The 21,987-nt window shown below is 36.4% G+C and overlaps 1 protein-coding gene across 1 annotated transcript in view; it reads left to right on the top strand.

The window, feature by feature from the left end:
* The window catches only part of LRRC7 (leucine rich repeat containing 7), a 360,178-nt gene that overhangs the window by 74,569 nt on the left and 263,622 nt on the right, over positions 1 to 21,987 (top strand). The window contains exons 5-6 of the mRNA XM_044674756.1: positions 11,283 to 11,372; positions 16,726 to 16,782. Coding sequence (XP_044530691.1) covers positions 11,283 to 11,372; positions 16,726 to 16,782 — 147 coding nt within the window. The remainder of the gene's footprint in view (positions 1 to 11,282; positions 11,373 to 16,725; positions 16,783 to 21,987) is intronic.

Here is a 21,987-nt window from a genome sequence, read left to right as displayed (position 1 = left end):
AGATAGATAGATAGATAGATAGATAGATAGATAGATAGATAGATAGAGAACTTTTATGATGCCAGGAATAACCAAGGCACAAACCCAGAAAAAGAGAATAACTCAAAAATACCTATAATCTTATCTTGGTAAATGATGTAAGCTATTGGTCTATATCTAGTTATATCAGACTGCTTTCCAATTCTTCCAACACTTTTTACCAAATAGTGACAACTCTTTAAACATAATTCTAGATTACTCTCCCAAATGATCGGATCAGTTCAGTTCTACCAACAGTGTATTAGTGTCATCATTTTTCCACATTCCCTCCATCTGTCATTTTGCTCTTTTATCATTTTAGCCAATCCAATAGGTATGAGATGATATCTCAGGGTTGTTTTGATTTGCATTACTCTAGTCAATAATGATTTGTAATATTTTTTCTTATATTTACATATAACTGTGATTTCTTTGTCCAAAAACTTTCTGTTCATATCTTTTGATCATTTATTAATTGGAGAATGGCTTATATTCTCATAAATTTAACAAATTTCTCTACATATTTTACATATGAGACCTCTATCAGAAAAACTGTCTATAAATTTCCCCCAAAATTTACTACTTTCCATATAATCTTGGCTACTTTAGTTTTATTTGTATGAAAACTTTTCACTTTAAAGTATTCAAAATTATCCATTTTACATCTCGTGTTTTCTATTTCCTTTTTATTCATAAATTCTTTACCTAGTCATAAATCTGATAGATAATAGGTTCCCTATTCCTGTATGTGCCTTTTGTCCCATTATTGGGTTTATTTCCTAAGAAAATGGAATAGAAAGTATGTGTTCTAAATTATTTTTAGCATATATTTTGTGGTGATAAAGAACTGGAAATTTAAGGGATGCTCATTAATTGAGAAATGGCCAAACAAGTTGTGCCATGTGATTGTGATGGAATACTACTATACCATAAGAAATTATGAGCAGGTTAATTTCCCAAAAACATGGAAAGGTCTACAAGAAATTATGAAGAGTGAAGTGAGAAGAAGCAAAACAACATTATATATAGTAATGGAAATACTATTTGAAGAACAGCTTGTAAATGCCCACCCCTAGAGAAAGAACTGCTAAATAAAAATAAGTAGGATGGCATTATATGTGTGTTTGGGGGTGTCTTTTTGCCAAATGATGCCTTCTTTAATGGGAGTTAACTGGGTATTTAAATATAACCAAAAAATAATATTAAATATCTATAATAAAAATATTAAAAACAGATTGCTCAAAAAGATAATTATAATTTTTTTAACAAATGATGCAAGAGTTATAAAAGTTTTTATAGAAGAAATGAGAGCAAAGGACAAAACAACTGGAAAAGATATTGATGGTTTAACAGAAGATATACAAAACCTTACTGTAGTAATAAATTCCCTAAAAATTAGAATGAGCCAAATGGGAATTAATTATTCAAATGGATGAGAAGAATTCTTAAAACAGTCAAAAGAGTTAGAAAATTGAGAAATGTATAATAAATTGTATGTTGAACACAACAGATCTGTAAGAAAGACCAAGGAGATATTCATTCTAGGACTACCTGAAATTCATGAGCAAAAAATAAAAATAAAAAAGACATGGATATCATATTTCAAGAAATATTTAAAGAAAATATCCTAACCATACTGGAACAAGAAGGAATGTGAAAATGGAAAAAAATCCATCATTACTTCTGAAGGAAACTCAAAATATTCAACCCTGAAGAATATCAGTGTCAACATCCAGAGCAGCTGGACAAAAGAAAAAAAATTCGGAAAGCACCATCAGGATCACACAAGATTTAGCAACGATCACAATAAAGAAACAGAGAATAAGGAAGGAAATATTCCAAAAGGCAAAAGACAAAGATCTACAACATAGAATATCTTACCTAGCAAAACAATATCATTCTACAAGAGGAAAAAGAGTCTTTCAGTGAAATAAAGGATTTTCAAATATCCCTGACTAAAAGAACTGACAAGTAACTTTGAAATATAAATATATAATTCAAGAAAAAAATAAAAAGATAATGACAATGGATAATCAGAAGGGATTTTAAAAGGATAAGTGGTTTGCATTTTAATGGAGAGGAGGGATATTAAAAATGGTTCTTATAGAATTCTGATCCCACAGTAGGGCTCAGAGGTAACCAACTGAAACAGAAGACTTATAGTTTTGTTATATTTTGAATATAAGAAAAAAGAAAAGAAGTAGATCGATACATTAAGGGATAATGAGAGGAAATATTAAGAAACTTGTTAAGACACATAATTGGGTTTTCCTAGTAGAACTATATGCAAACATAGAAGGAGGAGACGGAAATACTTGAACTTCCCTTTCATCAAAATTAGTCAAAGAAGGACAGAATACATACAAATACAAACATACATACACATTATCACACACACAGAATTTGATATAGAAATAAGTTCAATTAAACAGGGATGCACATAGAAACATAAAGAAGGAAAAAGCCACTAAGCCAAACCTTAAGCTTGGAGAAAACAGTGAACAAAAAGTTAAAAGGAACAAGAGAAAGGCAATAAATTGAAATAAACAAAGAGAGAAGACCTATAGATGAAAAATATAAGAGATAATGGAAGGAAATAAATAAATCACTCTCATAACCGTAAATGTGAATAAAATTAATTTATCCATACAACATAAGTGAGAATTCAAAATTAAATTAGAATTAGTAAACAAAATCTAACTATGTTTTTACATGAAACAGATTTGAAACATAAAGAATATCTTAGCTATACAACGTCCAAAAAGAGGAAGAAGCAGCAGTTATGACTTCAGACAAGGCAATAGCAAAAATAGAATTACTTTAAAGAAAAAAAAAAGGAAAGCCACATTTTGCTGGAAGGTAACACTAACAAAATGAATTTATTTCAATTCTTAACATGTGTGCACCCAATAGAATAACTTATAAATGCTTATAAGAAAAGAAAAATTAATTACGAGGAGAAATTAAATCTTATCAGTTGGGAACTAGTCAAAGTATTAGCTTATAAAGGATTATTATAATTAAGTTCATAATATGTCAATGATAATGGTGCTCAATGGACCCCTAGGTGTCCCTGATACTGTTTCAAGTAGGTCTACAAGATCAGAAATATTAATAATACTAAGATGCTATTTATCTATTAAAGCACTCCTTTTTAGAACAATATATGTGTACAAAGCCAGATTTTCTTCATCTAATTCAACTAAAACAACACATTTCAAGATATTTAGGGCAGAAATAGATATGAAAATACAAAAGTCTTCTTTTAAACAAGACATCAAAAAGAGATGCAAAAATATGTAAAACAATAGCACTTGGTAAATTTTTTGTTTTTAAAAATATTGATATTTTGCAGGAAATGTATTATTTATGTTAACTATAATGAGTTTATTATTGTTCCATTAATGAATTAAATAAATATTTTTAAATTTTGTCATTTTTAAATTTCTTATATGGGGATCACAAAGAGTCAGACGTGAGCAGAAATGACTGAACAACAACAAAGTGTCAATAGAAATAATTTACATAGAAAACTTTAGGGGTACCCAATAACTTTTAAAAGTGCAAACAAAACAAACAAAAGGAGTTGAAAACTCTTGGCCAGTTTTGCCTAGTTGTTCTCTCATTCAAATAGAAAGGCATCTGTTTCAAATGTGAACAAATCTCAATTGCCCTAGAAATTATTGATTATTATTGAGAAATAATAATTTTCAATGACATTTCTTGGGCAAATGTTTTTACACCCCCTGTGCTCCAGATTGCTCTATGTAACAGACACAATTTAGTCTACCTTGCAATTTAAAAGTAAAAAACCATTGTGTCGCACAGAGATACAAGTTCTATTGGCAAATTTTATTAATTTTATTATTGCTCATATAGGCAACAAATGGGCTTTGGGTACCCTTTATACATAGAGCAATACACTGATAGAATTATACTTCTATATAATTGATATAATGCATTCTCAAAATCTGTTTCTGTGTGCATTCAGCTTTCATCCAACAGAATGTTTTAAAAATCAGTTGTTTTATTTTTTGTCTTTGTCTACTTGGTGCCTAGCACATAATAGAAATTTAATAAATGTTTATTGAATTAGTGAATATGTCACATATATTATATATATATATGTATTATAGAGAAAGGAGGAGAAAGAGAGAGAGAGAGAGAGAGAGAGAGAGAGAGAGAGAGAGAGAGAGAGAGAGAGAGAGAGAGAGAGAGATTGGAGATGATAGTTGAGCAGCAAAAAGAAGGCTAAGGCTCCTCCAATTTAGCTCCACTACAAAATCTAGAAAATGAATCAGACCGAATCCTGAGAATGAAATCCAATGAAAAAATCAATGTGAGTCGAATTTTAAGCCCAGATCAACATAGGGAGACAAAGAGAGAGGTCTTTGAATACCAGAGATAGAAACTGACAATGATCACACTATGAAAAAAAAAGAATTCAAGTACCAAAGATTTATAAACAATGATTCTCTCTACTTAGCAACCATCAGTATAAAGGAACAGATGACTTGGAATATAATATTCCAAAGGACAAAAAAAAATCTAGGCTTACAACCAAGAATAATTTACCCAGAAAAGCAGTGTAAAAGGAAAAAAGAGATCTTCGGTGAAATAGAGGATTTCTAAGCATTATGGATGAAAAGACCAAAACTTCATAGAAACTATAAATTGCCAATACAGCAATCAAGAGAAACATTAAAAAGATAAACATGAGAGAGCAATCACAAGGGACTAAATAAGGATAAATTACTTACATTCTAATATGGAGAAATTCTTTATATATCATCTTTATTTTCATGAAAGGTCATAGAGAAATCTAATTAAATAGAAACCTGTGAGCTGTTGTGTTATATTTTGAGTATCTTAAAAGAAGAATGGAAAGGGAGAAGAAGAAGGATACACTGGGAGTTGGTAGAGGAAGAGGAATTATAGGGAAATTATATCACATAATTTTGGTGTGCAAATAAAAGTCTATATAAACAAGGAGAAAGGGGGAATCAAGAGTTGAGAGTCCTTGAACCTCATTTTCATTTAAACTGATCACATTAGGAAAGAATATAGACACAAATAAAGAAATGTATTTCTCTCAAAAGGAAAAGTAGAGGAAAAGGGAGAATACAACAGAGGGTAGATTGAGAAAAGTCTTAAAAGAAATGTTAAGGAGGATGTGGTTTTAAAAGTGGCTTAATAGGAAATAAAGGATAACAACCTTTTATTGTTCTCTGTATGAAGGAAAGAACAAAAGCAGATTATGCCAAACAGAATACTGATGCTCAACTCACTCCTCTTCTTCTATCTTCTCCTTCATAAAGTTGGGAAGGGACCTTGAAGTAACAGATGAGAAGAAAAATGAAGTAAAAAAACAGTTCCATCTATGATAAAGGTTTTCCAATAGATTCAACCATTCAGACATAAAAGAGCATTTAGAAGGTAAAGATCAAATCAAACTATTTATACATATAAAAAGGTCAAGAAGAAAATATCTTAGGTACATAAATCACTTAAGGCATCAATATTTGCTATGTTTGAGAGTGTTGAATCTGCTGAGAAGTTTCCAGAAAGCCCTGTATAAATATACAAAGACACAGAGCTGCTAATACCCAAAAGGAAGATTATTTCACAAAAAAAAGAATGATAAAAGAAAGCAAATGAAGAAGCTAAAACAAGAACTAAGTGCAAGCAAGGAGAAAAACAGAAGCAGACAGAGCATGTTAAATTTTAATCTCAAGAGGAAAAGATTTGATGTTTGCTGAAATTTCAAGTGAGTTAGATGATCAAACTTGTAAAGAAGATCATCACACAATTTTCTTTTATCATTAAGAAATAAAATGGATAGACTTCATCAGAGAAGCAAAAGAGGGAATGATCCTATTCCTAGAAAAGAACAAAGAAGCACTGGATTAGGCCAAGACAAGTAATGGAAACTTAAAATTAAGAAACAACAATGTAACATGAAGAGTATTAGGGGGAGAGACTGAAAAGGAAACTGAAAAAAATAACCGAGACTCAATAGGAGCCCCTAACTAAGTTGGAGTCAAAAAGTAATAAATGTATAGGGAAAAGAAAAGGTGAAAAAGCTGCCTGGGCCTACTTATTGAAGGAAAAATACAATTCCGAGGCAAGAAATCAAAACTGGAAAGTGATGATTGAACAGAAAAATTGTGACCCTGAAGGAGCCTTTTTGTTGTTATTAGTCATTTGTTTTCAAAGAGAACTGAAGGTATCATGTCTTAACTTGTATATGAATTGGATTGAAGCAAGGGAGAGTTGCATTAAGTTGTCAGTCTCATCTCTCTTCCAGTCATCCAAGTCCATTGGCAAGACAAAATTCCAAATGATTGGTGATGGCATGGGATCCAGAGGAAGACTGTATCATCTTCAATGTCTAACCAAGCTCTAAGAGATGCTTCCACTGCCTTCATGGCTCTTGAAACAAATTGTTCTCATCTGCCTATTCCAGTAGGGGATATCTTCACATAACTGGTGTAGACATCTCTCCAGCTGACCATTGGGTTTGAGACCTGTTGATTACCCTCAACATGGTTTAGCCTATCTATATGGAAAGGTGGCTACTGCACATGCTACAGCTTCTTGGAACCACAGATGTGAGGGGAGTACAAGGTAGACACCAGAGGAAGAAAGCAATCCTGAGAAGACCTAAGCAAGCCCTCAGACCAGAAGTGCTAGTACCTCCCAAACACACCATAGACCCTGGAAGATCCTTAAGGGACACAAGAAGAAACTGAAAAAAGAAAGAAACTGCACCAAAACAATTGAAAAGAGGATATGGCATTGGAGACTAGGAGCTTAATGTGAATTAAAAAAGCAATACTATATATTAAATAAGTTTTAAGCAATTTTGGACATGGGTGTATTTTTTTAAAAATCTAATTAATTCCACTTCTGTGTCCACCTATAACAGTAGGAAAAACTTTATCTTTTTTTTCTATCCAGTTATTCTTACTCAATCTGGATTTTAAAAATATATATATAGTTTTATTCATGATATCAAATGTTAGAATTTGGGACACTGAATTAACAATAAAAGAAGCCTTTCAATAAAATGTGGATCTATGATATTGGAAATACCAAGAAATAAAATATATGCTATATAAAATATAAAGAATAAAATTAAAGAGGAAAAAATGAACAAAGAAAAGTAAAAGTAATAATAATAGGATATAGGGAATCTTAGAAAAGATGAAAGTAAAGGAAAATACTAAAAAATTGAGAATGGAACTAAAGCATTATTTAGGGGATAATTTATATCTCTAAACACTTTGATCAGTAAAAAAGAGAAAGTAAAGAGCAAAAAATCAATATAACTAAATCAACTAAAAAAACTGATAAATTGAAAACCACCAATTAAACATCAAAATGAATACTTAAAATCAGCAAAAAATGAATTTATAACTAAAATGAGTAGCAGCTGCTTTTTTAAAAATTAATATGTGGGCTACTACCTAATTTGGCTTTAAAAAAGAAGAAAACCAAATTACTAGTATCAAAAATTAAAAGGTGAAACTTTTTCACTGAATTAGAAAAAACTATAACAAAGTTCATTTGGAAGAAAAAAAGATCAAGAATATCAAGGGAAATAATGAAAAAAAAAATGTGAAGGAAGGTGGCCTACCAGTACCAGATATTAAACTATACTATAACACAGCGATCATCAAAACAATATGATAATAGCTAAGAGACAGAAGGGAGAATCAGTGGAATAGACTTGGGTAAATGATGTCAGCAAGACAGTGTATGATAAACTAAAAGAGCCCAACTTTTCGGACAAAAATCCACTATTTGACAAACATTGTTGGGAAAATTGGGAAACAATATGGGAGAGATTAGGTTTAGATCAACATCTCACACCCTACACCAAGATAAATTCAGAATGGGTGAATGACTTGAATATAAAGAAGGAAACTATAAGAAAATTAGGAGAACACAGAATAGTATACTTATCAGATCTCTGGGAAAGGAAAGATTTTAAAACCAAACAAGAGTTAGAAAAAATTACAAAATGTAAAATAAATGATTTTTATTATATTAAATTAAAAAGGTTTTGTACAAACAAAAACAGTGCAACCAAAATCAAAAGGGAAGCAACAAACTGTGAAAAAAATCTTTATAACAAAAAACTCTGCCAAAGGTCTAATCACTCAAATATACAAGGAACTAAATCAGTTGTATAAAAAATCAAGCCATTCCCCAATTGATAAATGGGTAAGGGACATGAATAGGCAATTTTCAGATAAAGAAATCAAAAGTATCAAGAAGCACATGAGAAAGTGTTCTAAATCTCTAATAATTAGAGAAATGCAAATCAAAACAACTCTGACTTACCACCTCACACCTAGCAGATTGGCTAAAATGAAAGAAGGGGAGAGTAATAAATGTTGGAGGGGATGTGGCAAAACTAGGACATTGCTGGTGGAGTTGTGAACTGATCCAATCATTCTGCCTGGCAATTTGGAACTAAGCCCAAAGGGCTATAAAAAATGCCTGCCCTTTGATCCAGCCATACCATTGCTGGGTTTTACCCCACAGAGATAATAAGGAAAAAGACTTGTATGAAAATATTTATAGCCTCACTTTTTGTGGTGGCAAAAAACTGGAAAAACGAGGGTGTGTCCTTCTATTGGGGAATGGCTGAACAAACTGTGGTATCTGCTGGTGATGGAATACTATTGTGCTCAAAGGAATTCCATGTGAACTGGAAAGACCTCCAGGAACTGATGAAAGGAGCAGAACCAGGAGAACATTGTACACAGAGACTGATAAACTGTGGTAAAATTGAATGTAATTCTGAGGGATTTATGGAAAAGAATGCTCTCCACATTCAGAGGAAGAACTACAGGAGAGGAAACACAGAAGGAAAACAACTGCTTGAACACATGGGTTGATGCGGACATGATTGGGGATGTAGACTCAAAATGACCACACCAATGCAACTATCAATAATATGGAAATGAGCGTTGATTGATGACACGTTAAAACCAGTGGAAATGTGCGTCGGCTATGGGGGGGCGGAGTGAAGGGGGGACAAAGGGGAAAGTAAAAACATGAATCATGGAACCATGGGAAATTTTTCTAAAAAATAAAATATTTTTTAAAAAATTTAAAAGGTGAATTACAATTGATAAAAGAGAAATAAATGATTTACAACAATCTTACAATCTAAAAAAGTGGATGAATATTTATAAAAATATAAAATATCAAAAATAAACTAAAATTAGAGAATTAAAATAATACTGTTTAAAAAATTGAACAAGTTATAAATGAAATATCAAAGGTGGGGAAGAAACCCTCTTGACCAGAAGGATTTATAAGTCAATTCTAACACGTTTAAAAAACAATCAATTATATTATCATGTAAGCTTTTTTGGTCAAAAAATAAGAAATAAGTATCCTAAATAATTCCAGAAGTCTGATGAGGAAACTATACCTGATAGAGAGACAATGGATCACAGAATGCAAATGGAGACATAGTTTTGGACATAGTCAATAAATAAATTTATTTTACTTGACTGTACATGTTTAAAACGGGATTTTGTTTTTCTTGTTTTCTTAATGAAAGTTGGAAAGTAGTGAGAGGAAGAGAAGGAAGAATTCTATGTGAAATGTTTAAATTTATTTTTTAATATTACATATGTGAGTGGAGTGTACGAGCTAAGTCTCTCAAAAAATAGATAAGTGAAGGAGCCTGTTGGCAAAAAATAAAATAAAATAAACCTTATCCTTTTATTGGCAAAGACAATTTCTTTAATTTAGAATAACATTAATATGGGGTTTTCAAGCTTTTAAACCTCTTAGTAATCTCCTGTGATTTTTGCAAAAACTCTGCCCAGTAGATGCTACAGGTATTATCAGCCCTTTTTTTTTTTTTTTTTTTTTTTTAACCCTTGTACTTCGGTGTATTGTCTCATAGGTGGAAGAGTGGTAAGGGTGGGCAATGGGGGTCAAGTGACTTGCCCAGGGTCACCCAGCTGGGAAGTGGCTGAGGCCGGATTTGAACCCAGGACCTCCTGTCTCTAGGCCTGACTCTCACTCCACTGAGCTACCCAGCTGCCCATTATCAGCCCTTTTTTATTGAGAAGAAAACCGAACTTCTGAGAAGTGGTAGTATAAATGACCAACTGGCAAGTGACAATGGCAAGAATTTGAAATCAGATCTCCCTGATTCCAGTTTAGCATTCTCTCCACTGTATCATCTCAAGAGTTCTTTGTAATGTCTTACATAAATCTCCCCCTAATGATTAAGACTTACTCAGTGACACTTGGACAGGTCATTTAACATCTTTATTTTCCAGTCATATTTTGTTTGCCTCACAATTTGAGCAACGTTGGCTCAAAGAAGTCAGTAGGATTTTTAGAATTTGAATGTAGAGGATACCATTGCTAATGGATAACAATCCACTAAAAAAAAAAAAAAGCCTCCAGTCATCCACCTTGACAATTCATTGGTTTCTCCAGAGCATTTTTTTCTAACTTTTTTTTTTTTTATAAAGAAATATATGTTTGGTGTCTCTAATGCTTTCCATTCATTAGGACATGAACCATTTCCTGCTTGTTTTTTAAAATTAGATCAAAGAGGATTCTAATGTTAACTTTTGAATATTAAATATTTTAAATATCAAAAACTTGAAGGAATAGAAGATATCGGTCATTTATTTCATTTCCAGGGTTGGCAACTTTACTAACGATTTTAGGTTTTAATTATAGGCTTTCCAGAAAATGTGTATGTTCTCCTGCCCTTTTCCCCAGGAGACTTTAAAAGCCTGGAAAACAAGTAGACTTTTATATTTGTTTTTCGCACCCAGTACAACATTCACTCTACCATAGAGGTTTTCTATAAATATGAATTGAATCGAACTCAGCTCAACTGAACTAAATTGAACTAAACTGAAAGAGAAACATCACTTTCAAAGTCAGTGGAAGTGGCATCGACTCATCATTTTCATGAAAAGTCCCTCAGCCAAGGTTCCCAAAGTAGGGCACAAGAAGGGGAGAAGGCAGCCTTCATTTGGCAGGCATATAAATCTCACCCTGTGATAGCAGTATGGACAGGAGGCTTGTCATTTGTTTTAATAACAGACAAAAATTGTTGGCGCGATAAATTCTACCATCTCGGTGTAACCAAAGGAGAGTTGGGAAATTTATCACATTTCTTTCTCATTCATTCTCCTTAGAGATGTACATGTTGGTCCTGTTTCTATGGCGATGTTGATGAAATGACCAAACCTTTAACTCCTTTGTAGGCTCCCTGATGGCTTCACACAGCTCATCAACCTGACCCAGCTGTACCTGAATGATGCCTTTCTGGAGTTTCTTCCAGCCAACTTCGGAAGGTAAGAACAAATGCCTTGAAGAGATTTAATTTTACTTCACCTTGGACAAGTAGGAGCCTGTCCCTCTTGGAAGGTGAGTCAGGATAAAAGATGAAAACGCCCATTCCAATAGAGGGGGAGCTTTCCTAATCTGTCTTCCTTGGCCAGGAGTTAGGAATAGCATCACCTTTATTTCCCAAATGATTCCTTCCTTCATCAGGACTTAGCTCAAATGCCACCTTTTTTCTTGATGAAACCTTTCCTGTTCCCCACAATTTTAATGTATCTGCCCCATGATTAATTACATTTATACTGTAGGTTCTGTTACATAATAATAACTAGCATTTACACATTGCTTTAAAGTTTGAAAAATGCCTTACAGATATCTCATTTGAGCCTCAGGACAATCCTGGGAGGAAGGTGCTCATAAAACTAAGGAAACTGAGGGATCCCAAGGTTATACGATCCGCTGAAGATTATCAAATCAGCAAGTGTCTAAGGCTGGATTTAAACTCACATCTTCTGATCTCATTCCAGTGCTCTGCCTATTGCACAACCAAACTGGACTCTTCCACCATCCAGCCTCTACACAGATGCCAAAGTTGGAGTCTGACCGTGTCATCCAACTACTCAGTAACTTCCATACCTCCCAGGGACCTCTAGAATCAAACAGAAAGTTTTCAGTTGTACGACAGAACCTGGAGTCCTCCTGCCTTTCCAGGCTTCTTACATCCCACTCCTTTGTCCATGATCTGTGATCTAGATGCCCCCTCATCCCCTCACCTGTGCCTCCTGGCTTCCTTCAGGACTCAATTCAAATGCTGTCTTCCATAGGAGTCCTCTCTCAATCCTTCCCCAACACTGCTAGAGTCTTCCCTCCGAGATCAGCTTCCCTTTACGCTGAATACATCCTGTAGGTACATCTCAAAGTTGTGTGGATCAAATGAGATGCTATTTGTAAAGCTCTTAGTACAGCACCTGGCACACAGCAGGCACATCATAAATGCTCCTTCCCTCCCTTTCCCTTGTAGGTACTAAGTTACTCAATTGTTTCCACTTCCATTAGAATGGGAGCTCCTGGAGGAGAGGAACCATTTCTTGGTACCCACAGAGCTCAGCATCGTGCTTGGCAGATAGTAAGAATCTGACTGGTTGATTAGATTAAATTACAGAACTATAGTAGGGAAGCTAGGAATTTTAGGCTGAATTTTATTACTTTAATTTTTTTAAATTAATTATAGATGAATTAAATTATAAAATATAGAATAATTAAATAATTATTAAGAATAACATTTATTCTCTTAAGCACATTTCGTAAATAACTTAGCCTTCATGCATGTTCTCAGTGCAGGCAAGCAGGGTCTAGATTTGATGTCAGGAGGTCCCCAAGAGGCCCTGGAATCTTGCCTCTGATTCTTATTGTATGTGCATGCAGAAGGTGCTTCTAGTCATTGCACCTGTTTCCTAATTTGTAGAACAAGAAGGAAGTTTCTCCTCTAAGTGTGAGGAACAAGTGAAAGGGGAGAAGAGAAGGGAAGAAAATAATATAAGTCATTTATAAACATTATCTCATTTGATCTCTACAACCATTCTGAAAGGTAGCTGTTATTATTATCCCCATTTTACAGGTGAGAAAACTAAGGCAGACAGGTTAAAAGACTTGCCCAGCATCACAGAGAGTATCAGAGCTTAAATTTGAACTCAGATCTTTCTGAATCCAAGGCCAGTACTCTATTTACTGAGCTACCTTACTGCCTAACAAAAACCAATAAATGAGAACTATATGCTTTTAGGATGCTCTTAAAAAAAACAACCCTTTCCTTAGAATCAATACTAAGTATCAGTTCCAAGACAGAAGAGCTAACACTAGGTGATTGGAGTAAGGTGACTTGCCAAGAGCACACAGCTAGGAAGTATCTGAGTCCAGATTTGAACCCAGGATTTCCCATCTCCAGGTCTGGCTCTCCATACCACCGAGCTATGTAGCTGCCCCTGAATGCTGAACCTATGGCTTTACTGTTACAAATCACTGTCACATGCACTGAACTCCTTTGATGGGCATGAGAACAATGATCATTTTGGTAGAATATTATGTTTATGCATCACTTTGTTCACCACATCAGGAAGTTGGTGATACCAATATTACACTCATTCTATCTCAAGGAAGCCATAGCCCAGTGTCCTTCGCCTGATAGGACCAAGAGATCCTAAATTTAAGGTTGGATTGGGACCCTCAGGGCCATCAAGTCCAGCTCCCTTCTTTTGAAGATTAGGACCCAGAAAGGCTAAGTAGCTGAGGCAAGATTTGAACTTAGACCTTCCTGGTTCCATCCAGTATTTTCCAAGTCCAGGGTCATGCAGCTCTTAAACAGTACAGCCAGGACTAAACCTAGTTCTTCAGACACCAATCTAGTGTGATCTCAACTCATTTCTGAGCTAGAAGGTGTCTCCTTACCTGTCCCATCCGACCGAATGCCCTCCTTTCTTTTAATCAATAACCTGGTATTGAGGCTAAACCAAAAACCATGTAGAACCAAAGTTATTATCTTGAAAGAGATTTTCCTTTGAGCTGAAAGAATTCACTCCGGTGAAGTTCTCCTCCAAGGCACCATTGTCATGGGGAAGGGACTCTTGGTCCTCGACATCTGTGCTAGAGGATCCCAGATCCTACCGAGGCTTTGGACACTGGCCCAAAGGCTTCTTCTGCCCAATGACCAGCCTAGACCAATCCAGAGGGTCCATCCCAGGTGAGCCACTTACAATGAAAGGCTCGACCACAGGGACTCTCAAAGGCCATCTGCTAAATCAGGAGGGTGGCCATCTGAGCTGGTGGGGAGCGAGTCCCAGCTCCGACAAACATAATAGACCCTCAAAGTAACAAAGAGTCTCCCTTCTGTGGACCATCCTCGAAATGGGGAAAGGATCTGAGGTTACATAAATGCTTAGGGAATGTCTTTTCCTGGTAGGGTGTCCAATCGACATGGCAGAAAAAGATTTTACTGAATATAGAATTCCAAAAACTATCATAAAAAATGAAAGTGGACGTGAGGAAGAAAGGACTCGGGGCCCAGAAAGGAAAGCAACTAGGGCAGAGATGCTGATTATAAAGCACAGAAATACAAAGGGATACGGATGAAAGCACGCAGAGACCAAGATATTGTCGGATTAAGAAGAGTTGGGAGAGTGGGGCCAGCTGCTGGCCCAAGCTGTGAAGTCGTTAAGAGAGAGACTGATCAGGGCTGGACGACCAAAGGGAAGGCCACACGTGGAATCTGAATACCAGTCATGGAAGTAATTTTTAATCAAATTTTTCAAAGAAAAAGAAGTAGCCAGGAATTCTCCCCTACCCCAATCTGGCCTCTGCTTGTTTAAAATCGCCAGAGGACAAAGCTTTCTGCCTGGCTGGGTCAGCCTAACTAAATTATTGTTTTTAACTGTCACCTTTCATCTTAGAATCAATACTGTGTATTGGCTCCAAGGCAGAAGAGTGGTAAGGGTGGGCAATGGGGGTCAAGTGACTTGCCCAGGGTCACACAGCTGGGAAGTGTCTGAGGCCAGATTTAAACCCAGGACCTCCCGTCTCCGAGCCTGGCTCAATCCACTAGCTGTCCCTTCATGGAGTTTTAGCAGTCTTTTCATTCATAGAAGGAGTAAGCCGAACCTATTATTTGGTGCTATAGAGACAAAACTGATATTTATTTGTATTCTTCACTTTCCAATAATGATCCATCAACAGGCATCTATTCAGCGCTCAGTAGGTGCCAGGCGTTGGGCTAAACTTGGGAAGATAAAAAAGAAAAAGAATAAAACAATACTTGCTCTCGTCACCTGGAATCAGGAAGACCTGAATTCAAATCTGCCCTCAGACACTTCTTAGCCATGTAACATTAGTCATTCCACCTCGCTCTGACTCAATTTTCTCACCTGGAAAATGGAAATAATATCAGCACCTCCTCCCAGGGTTTAGCAAGCATCTGGAACAAATTTGGTCATTTTTCCTTCTTTAGATCTTTCACTGAGATCTCAAAGTCTTCCATATTTGATAGCTATTTGTAGAAATCTGTTTGCTTCCCTCCTAAATGGTGAGCCACGTTAGGGCGATTGCTGTCTCATTCTCCTTTACCTCCCCATCACACCTAGGTCCGTCCATGCTTAGGTTATTGAATCAATGAATAGAATTAGTGTCCCAGACAAGGAATCAGGGATTCTGCTTTCTAATAGCTTGTAGGGAGAAAAGGGAAAGATGTGGGATTTCCTGAGTTCAAGAATCTCCCAATGTGCCATTGACTTGGAATCTTAGAGAGCTGCCTAGAGCACGTGAAATCGAAGCGACTTCCCCAGTTTTACATGGCCAATAATTGTCAGAGGTATGACTTGAATCCATCGATTCTTGAATCTGGAATCAGCTCTCTGTGCACTGGGGCCCCTTACTCATAATGTATCTGATATCGGAGACTATTTAATAAAAACCTTGAAGTTTCATGTGGGTATTTGAAATAAAACTTGGCAATTTTAAATGATCTTGAGATGCCTCTCCTCACAGAGCAATATTCATCTCTACAAATGGAAGGGGGAGAAAATAGGGCTGCTAAAATGTATGGAATTTCTTAGGTTCATAGACGAAGTGATTGACAGAAGCTTAAAGGTCCCTAGTCCAACCCATTCATTTTACAGTTGAAGAAACTGAGGCTTGGAGAGCTCCTGGGACCCAAGGCACACAGTATCAGAGTGGGATCTAAACCTAAGTTCTCTGGTCCCAAATACAGATGAGTATAAAAAGCTAGGTGGTGCACTGGATAGAGTGCCAGGCCTAGCTAGGATCAGGAAGACTCATCTTCCCAACTTCAAATATGGCCTTAGGCATGTAGTAGCCATGTGACCCTGAGAAAGTCACTGAACCCCTCTTGCCTCAGTTTCCTCATCTGTAAAATGAGTTGGAAAAGAAAATAGCAGACCATTTCAGTATCTCTGCCAAGAAAACCTCAAATGGGGCCACCAAGAGCCAGACATGATTGAAAAAATTGAATAGTAGCATAAAAGTAAGCCAAATTTGGAATCAGAAAACTGAATTTCGATTCCCCACTTTGCAAATTACTACCTATGTGTGCTTGACAAGTCATCAAATGTTTGGGGTCTCATCATCCTTTATAAAGGGAGGTAATATTATTCTGGGTTCTAAATCTGGCAAGACTAGGCTAATGAACTATGTTGATTCTCCAAAACTCCTTTTTATAATGTATGTAAATATGGTACCCATTTTCTTAGACATTTCTTGCTTTCTAGGCAATAAGGGGGTAGAAGTCCCTGATGCTGGCTTCTGCCCCATTTGGCTGTATGATTATATTAAGAAACAACTTTGTGTCTCTTTTTATAGACTTGTCAAATTGCGGATCTTGGAATTAAGAGAAAATCACTTGAAAACTCTACCAAAGTAAGTGAGCACATGCTTGGCGCGATTTTCTAATTTTCGTTTTCGTCCGGTGGGAGAAGTGACCATCTCTGTATGGTGGAGGTTATGGGATTTGTTTTCTCTGTATCGTTTCAATACGTGCTTCTGAGGGAAGGACTGGATTCGTTTTCCTAAGAGTTGGTCACTGATGAAATTCAGCAGAGTGAATGAATGAAACTGAAGAATCTACTTTGCCTTTCCAGCCAGGAGAAGGGAAAGTAGATGGGCTGATGTTAGGTCCTTTGTGTGGCAGTCAGCCATCATGGTGCCTTATATAATCCTTGGATTACAATATGCCTGAATTTTAAAATAAATAAATAAAATTACCATTTTTCTGTTAATGCATCCATATCGATTGCTATTTAAGACCATATTCAAATTCGATCCCCCAAACAGTTAGCCCGATCTCTGTATTTGCAGATATTTTTTAAATGTCCCATAACATATTGCTTATTAAATGGAACCAAAACAGTGTTTTGTTTTGATTAAAAACTAGACTTATTGGAATTATGGGTAATCTACCTTTTATTAAAACCTGAAATTTACACTAAAACTTACCTGCTGCATATGTAAAAAGAGAACTTCTAGAGTGGTCTATAATGAATAAATGTGAAGCATTTAATGAGCACCTACTTTGGGCACTGGGGATACAAACAGAAAAATAAGGTAGTCTCTGCTTTCAAGGAGTTTCCATTTTGATGGGGAAAAAAAACAAGGCAAAGGGAAGGTTTTAGATACACATCAATTAGAAAGGTACCAAGCTCCTTAGGACCAAAGGCTTTAATGTCATTCTACTTAGAAAATCATGTCATTTTTTTATGTGAAACCATTGGATGGGGCCAAGAACTTTGGAAGCAAGAACCTTTTCTTTCTGGATATTCAATAGCTATGGTTATATCCTTGGCAGGAGAAATTTCCATCTCCATAGGGGCTGCTTCCCAGAGTGATGGCTGTGGACACTGGACTGGAAGCTGATCTATTTCCAAAGCTTTGAGGGTCAGAATTCTAAGCTGCCTTCACTGGGGTCAGTGTGGTCTAGAGCAGCGATTCCCAAAGTGGGCGCCACCACCCCCTGGTGGATGCTGCAGTGATCTGGGGGGGGGGGAGGCAGTGATGGCCACAGGTGCATTTATCTTTCCTATTAATTGCTATTAAAATTTTTTAAAAATTAATTTCCAGGGGCTAAGTAATATTTTTTTCTGGAAAGGGGGCAGGAGGCCAAAAAAGTTTGGGAACCACTGCTAGAGGGTGCTGGTGGAATGGAACACAGTGTTTCTTCCTGCGTCTCCCTCAGGGCAGCGAGGCTGATTTGTCTGCTCTGTGGGTGACACTTGCTTGGCAGTTGATGGGGATGGTTGGTCTCTTATGAACAGGATTGGCACTCTTGGGGTGCCTAAGCCTATCTGCTTATTGGTGTCATTTGGGTAGACCTTGTTGGTTGTGATAAGGAAGGTGCACTCATTTTCCAGTCTTAAGAAAGGAGAATATTCTAGGCAGGAAGAACAAAAATAATTCACTAATTTCTGAAATTTGAAAAGAATTTGTGATGAGGAAGGGTTTCTTTTTCAGAATTAGGTGAAAAAACATGCATTTTATGAGTTTGATTTATTGTCATTCAAAGTGTTTGATAGATATTTTCAAGACAATCCAGCACCAATGTGGCAGGGTCCTGTTACAGATAAGGGCTGGTATTTGAGATCTTTCCTCTAAATACCCAAATGGAGTGGTCATTCAGCTTTTACATCTTCTTCCTAAAAACAGCCAGCAAGAAATTGATTCTTTTCTCACCCATGGGTCAAGAAGATGTTTTCTTTCATACATGTTGATTGTGTGATTTTCTGGCAATAACTTAGATCTATAAATATAAAAACAAGGGCTGTTTGTAAGTATAAAAACAATGGGTCACCCTCAAACATCAGCCTCTTGTGAATGTAGCTCCCCAGCATCTCCATCTCCTACTCTTTTCTGTGAATTTTTCCCCAAAAAAAGAGAGAAAATGTCAGAGAAATCATGTTGGCAATGGGAAAACTCTTCTCTCCTTGACCTAGTCTGGAAGATGAGGACATGCAGAAAATAAAGCAAATGGTAAAGAGCCCCCTGTCCTCAATTTTCCATTAATGTGTACTCTAGTGTGGAGGATAAGATGGATCCTGAGTATATCACATGGTTGTGAATCTTGGCTAGTCTTCCTGTGCAGTTATTTCTATTTATACCATAAGATGATTGACACAATGCCATTTCTAGTGTTTTCTGTAAAATGTGAGCATGGTTCCCCAGTAAATTGACCCTCTTTAAATACTATATAGGTAAAGCTCTCTTTGGGATTTTGAATTTTGTAAGAATTTCCATAGAGGAAGTAGTATACTTATGTAAGCACTTGTTGGAAATATAACCTGGTATCTTCCCTCCATGAGATAGTTTCTATTTGTAAGGCAGGTTTTCAAAGTAAATGGGTTTTGCTTGGCTGATGGGAGGTTTTATGTAAGTGAGAGTTAAAGCACTAAAGAACTAAGAGGGAAGTTAAGTGTAGGAAGTAATATCCTTACTTACCTTTTGGTGCTTATAGAACGAGAACTATAGGAAAAGGCTTGGCTTTGAATAACTCTGGAGTATGTTCGTGAGCTTAGTTCATTCTACATGATTACTTTGGGGCCCCGTGTCCTGGAACACTGTTTTTTATAATAGACACTTAATAAATGCTTGGTGGATTATATAAGCTTCTTAATCACCTCTCAAAGTATCACAGACTTAGCTATATTTTCTAGCAACCTTTTTCCTCTTTTGCATTCTACCTTTTTCAAGGAAAATCATAGGAGAAATGCAGTTTGGGAAAAGCACAATTTTGTACAGAACTGTGTTAGAGATGGGCAATATGGAAGAATGAATGGAATTGGAATTTCCTTGGAATGAGGAAGAACTAGATTCAAGTCCTGCCTCTGACACACACACACACACACTAATCCTAAATGTAACCCCAGATACATCACATCCACTCAGGGCTTCGGGTGTTTTTCTAACAGTTGCCTATCTCTGTGGTGGAGAAAGCTTCCATGCTAGAAAGTCCATACGCTAAAATGACACTGCAGGTCCAGGCCAAAAGCTCTCAAATTCACTATTGTACTCAACAGTTCAAATAATATTTATTAATAACCTATATACACAATGTGCCATACTAAGTGCCACCCTTATTTTTAGCAAATATAGACTCCTTTATTAGCATAAAATTTGGCACCCCTTTAAGACCCTTTTCCTAGGAAGAAGTTGAGATTTGAAAAGGGCATAAAAGGTATTTTTGCATAAATAAAAAATTTGTGTGAACTGTCAAAGAAGTTAAGATATTACAATCATTATAAATTAACATTTTAATACCAAAAAGAAGCAGGAAAATAATTTAATTTTAATACAAACTAAAGAAAAATGTAGTTTTCAGGTAGGATTTGGGCAGTTTGGAAGAGAAAATGAATTTTAATATAAAGAGATTAACTAGCAAATAATACAGAATGATGTTATACTCACATGGACTACATGCTGGTGGTTTGATAGAATAGAGAAGCAAAGAGATTTCATTTGTTTAAAACCAGAAAAATATGAGTATAAAACAACAGTTTCAAGACACGAGAGAGAGATACTGGACCATATTGGAGACTTTGGAGCTATGGAGCATTATGATAATGGCTCCTTTGCATGTACCTGTTTTATTACTAAAACTGTTAAACACTAAAAAAAATGAGGTCATGGAATCATTTGGAGACTGGGGGTAGCTTAAAAGTATCCTCAGTCTCATTGGGGGAATTAGGAGAATTCTGATTTTTTAAGTAAAAGATGAATGCCTCCATCGGAGGATCTCATTTAAGCCGGTGAGTTATATAGAAAGCTAAGAAGGAGACACTGAAAGGCTGCTCTGGTGGAACTGTGGCAGACAGAAGCAATTGATAACAGATTTCTACAAATTGATTCCTGACTGGTTAAACAGAGAAAATAACTCTGATCCAAAGGCACAAATATCGCCCCCAGCACCACTGTGCTTGGAGAGATGAAAGGTCTCATCAGGACCTGCTGCTCTCTGCTGCCACCTCTGGCATGATAGGGAAGAGCGGAAAGGGCTTCACCAGGGCTTTGGTATCCAGGTGGGCTGTTTGCTCTACACTCCTTTCTGACTGGACAATAAAGCATCCAGGTGGATGAATCACCTGCTGCTCTGATATAGATAGCCCAGATAGCATCAGTTAGAGGCACTTTGTAGCTCTCTCCAAAAAATAACTCTTTATAAGTGCCCCATTAGGGATAATTAGAAACGTAAAAAAGTTTCCACTTGCCATGTTCTAATTAGAGAAGAGCATTTCCCCAGTTGAAGAAGATGGAGATCAGTGGGCGAGCAGAGGGTCAGCTTACTACCATGTATCCACATTCCCTCCCGCACCCACCTCAAGCCCAGATTTACCCTCCTGGGATTCCCCACTAGCTTGCTATAAATGTGTGCCCCTCTTCATCCCATTGGTGGGAGTCTGCAATCCCAGGTACTGTGTGCTTATTCATGTTTGTTATTGTTATTTCTTCTCTTTTTGTCTGATAAATGGTTATATTGGAGCCGTAATGTGGCATTTATCCAAGTGGGTGGTTATAGAAATATCCTTTATCTTGGGAATAAATAAAAAACGAATTGGATGTAGAGGGCAAGAGTAGAGGGTGGCAACAGTTTGCTTGGCCTCATCAAGAATACCCCGGTGGTCCTGAGTTTGAGCAGAACAGTGTAATGGCAGGTGGTTCAACGCCTAGACCACCAGACCTGGAGTCAGAAAGACTCACCTTCCTGACTTCAAATCTGTCCTCAGACACTTCCTAGCTGTGTGACCCTAGGAAAATTCCTTAACCCTGTTTGCCTCAGTTTCCTTATCTGTAAAAGAAGCTGAAGAAGCAAGTGGCAAACCACTCTAATGTCTTTGCTAAGATAATCCCAAATGGAGTCACGAAGAGTCAGACACAAATGAAGCAACCGAACTACAAACCCTTCATTGTGTCTGCCCATGTACAATTCACTAACATTGTAATGATAGTTTCAACAAATTATCAAGACGGAGAATTCCCCCATCAATTGGAGAATGGCTGGACAAGTTGTGGCATACGGTGATGACGGAATACTACTGCCCTGTAAGAAATGATGAAGAGTTTAATTTTGGAAAAACATGG

Source organism: Gracilinanus agilis, chromosome 4, assembly GCF_016433145.1.
Source record: "Gracilinanus agilis isolate LMUSP501 chromosome 4, AgileGrace, whole genome shotgun sequence".
NCBI classification, from domain to species: domain Eukaryota; kingdom Metazoa; phylum Chordata; class Mammalia; order Didelphimorphia; family Didelphidae; genus Gracilinanus; species Gracilinanus agilis.
This window is presented reverse-complemented; position numbering and strand designations above follow the sequence as displayed.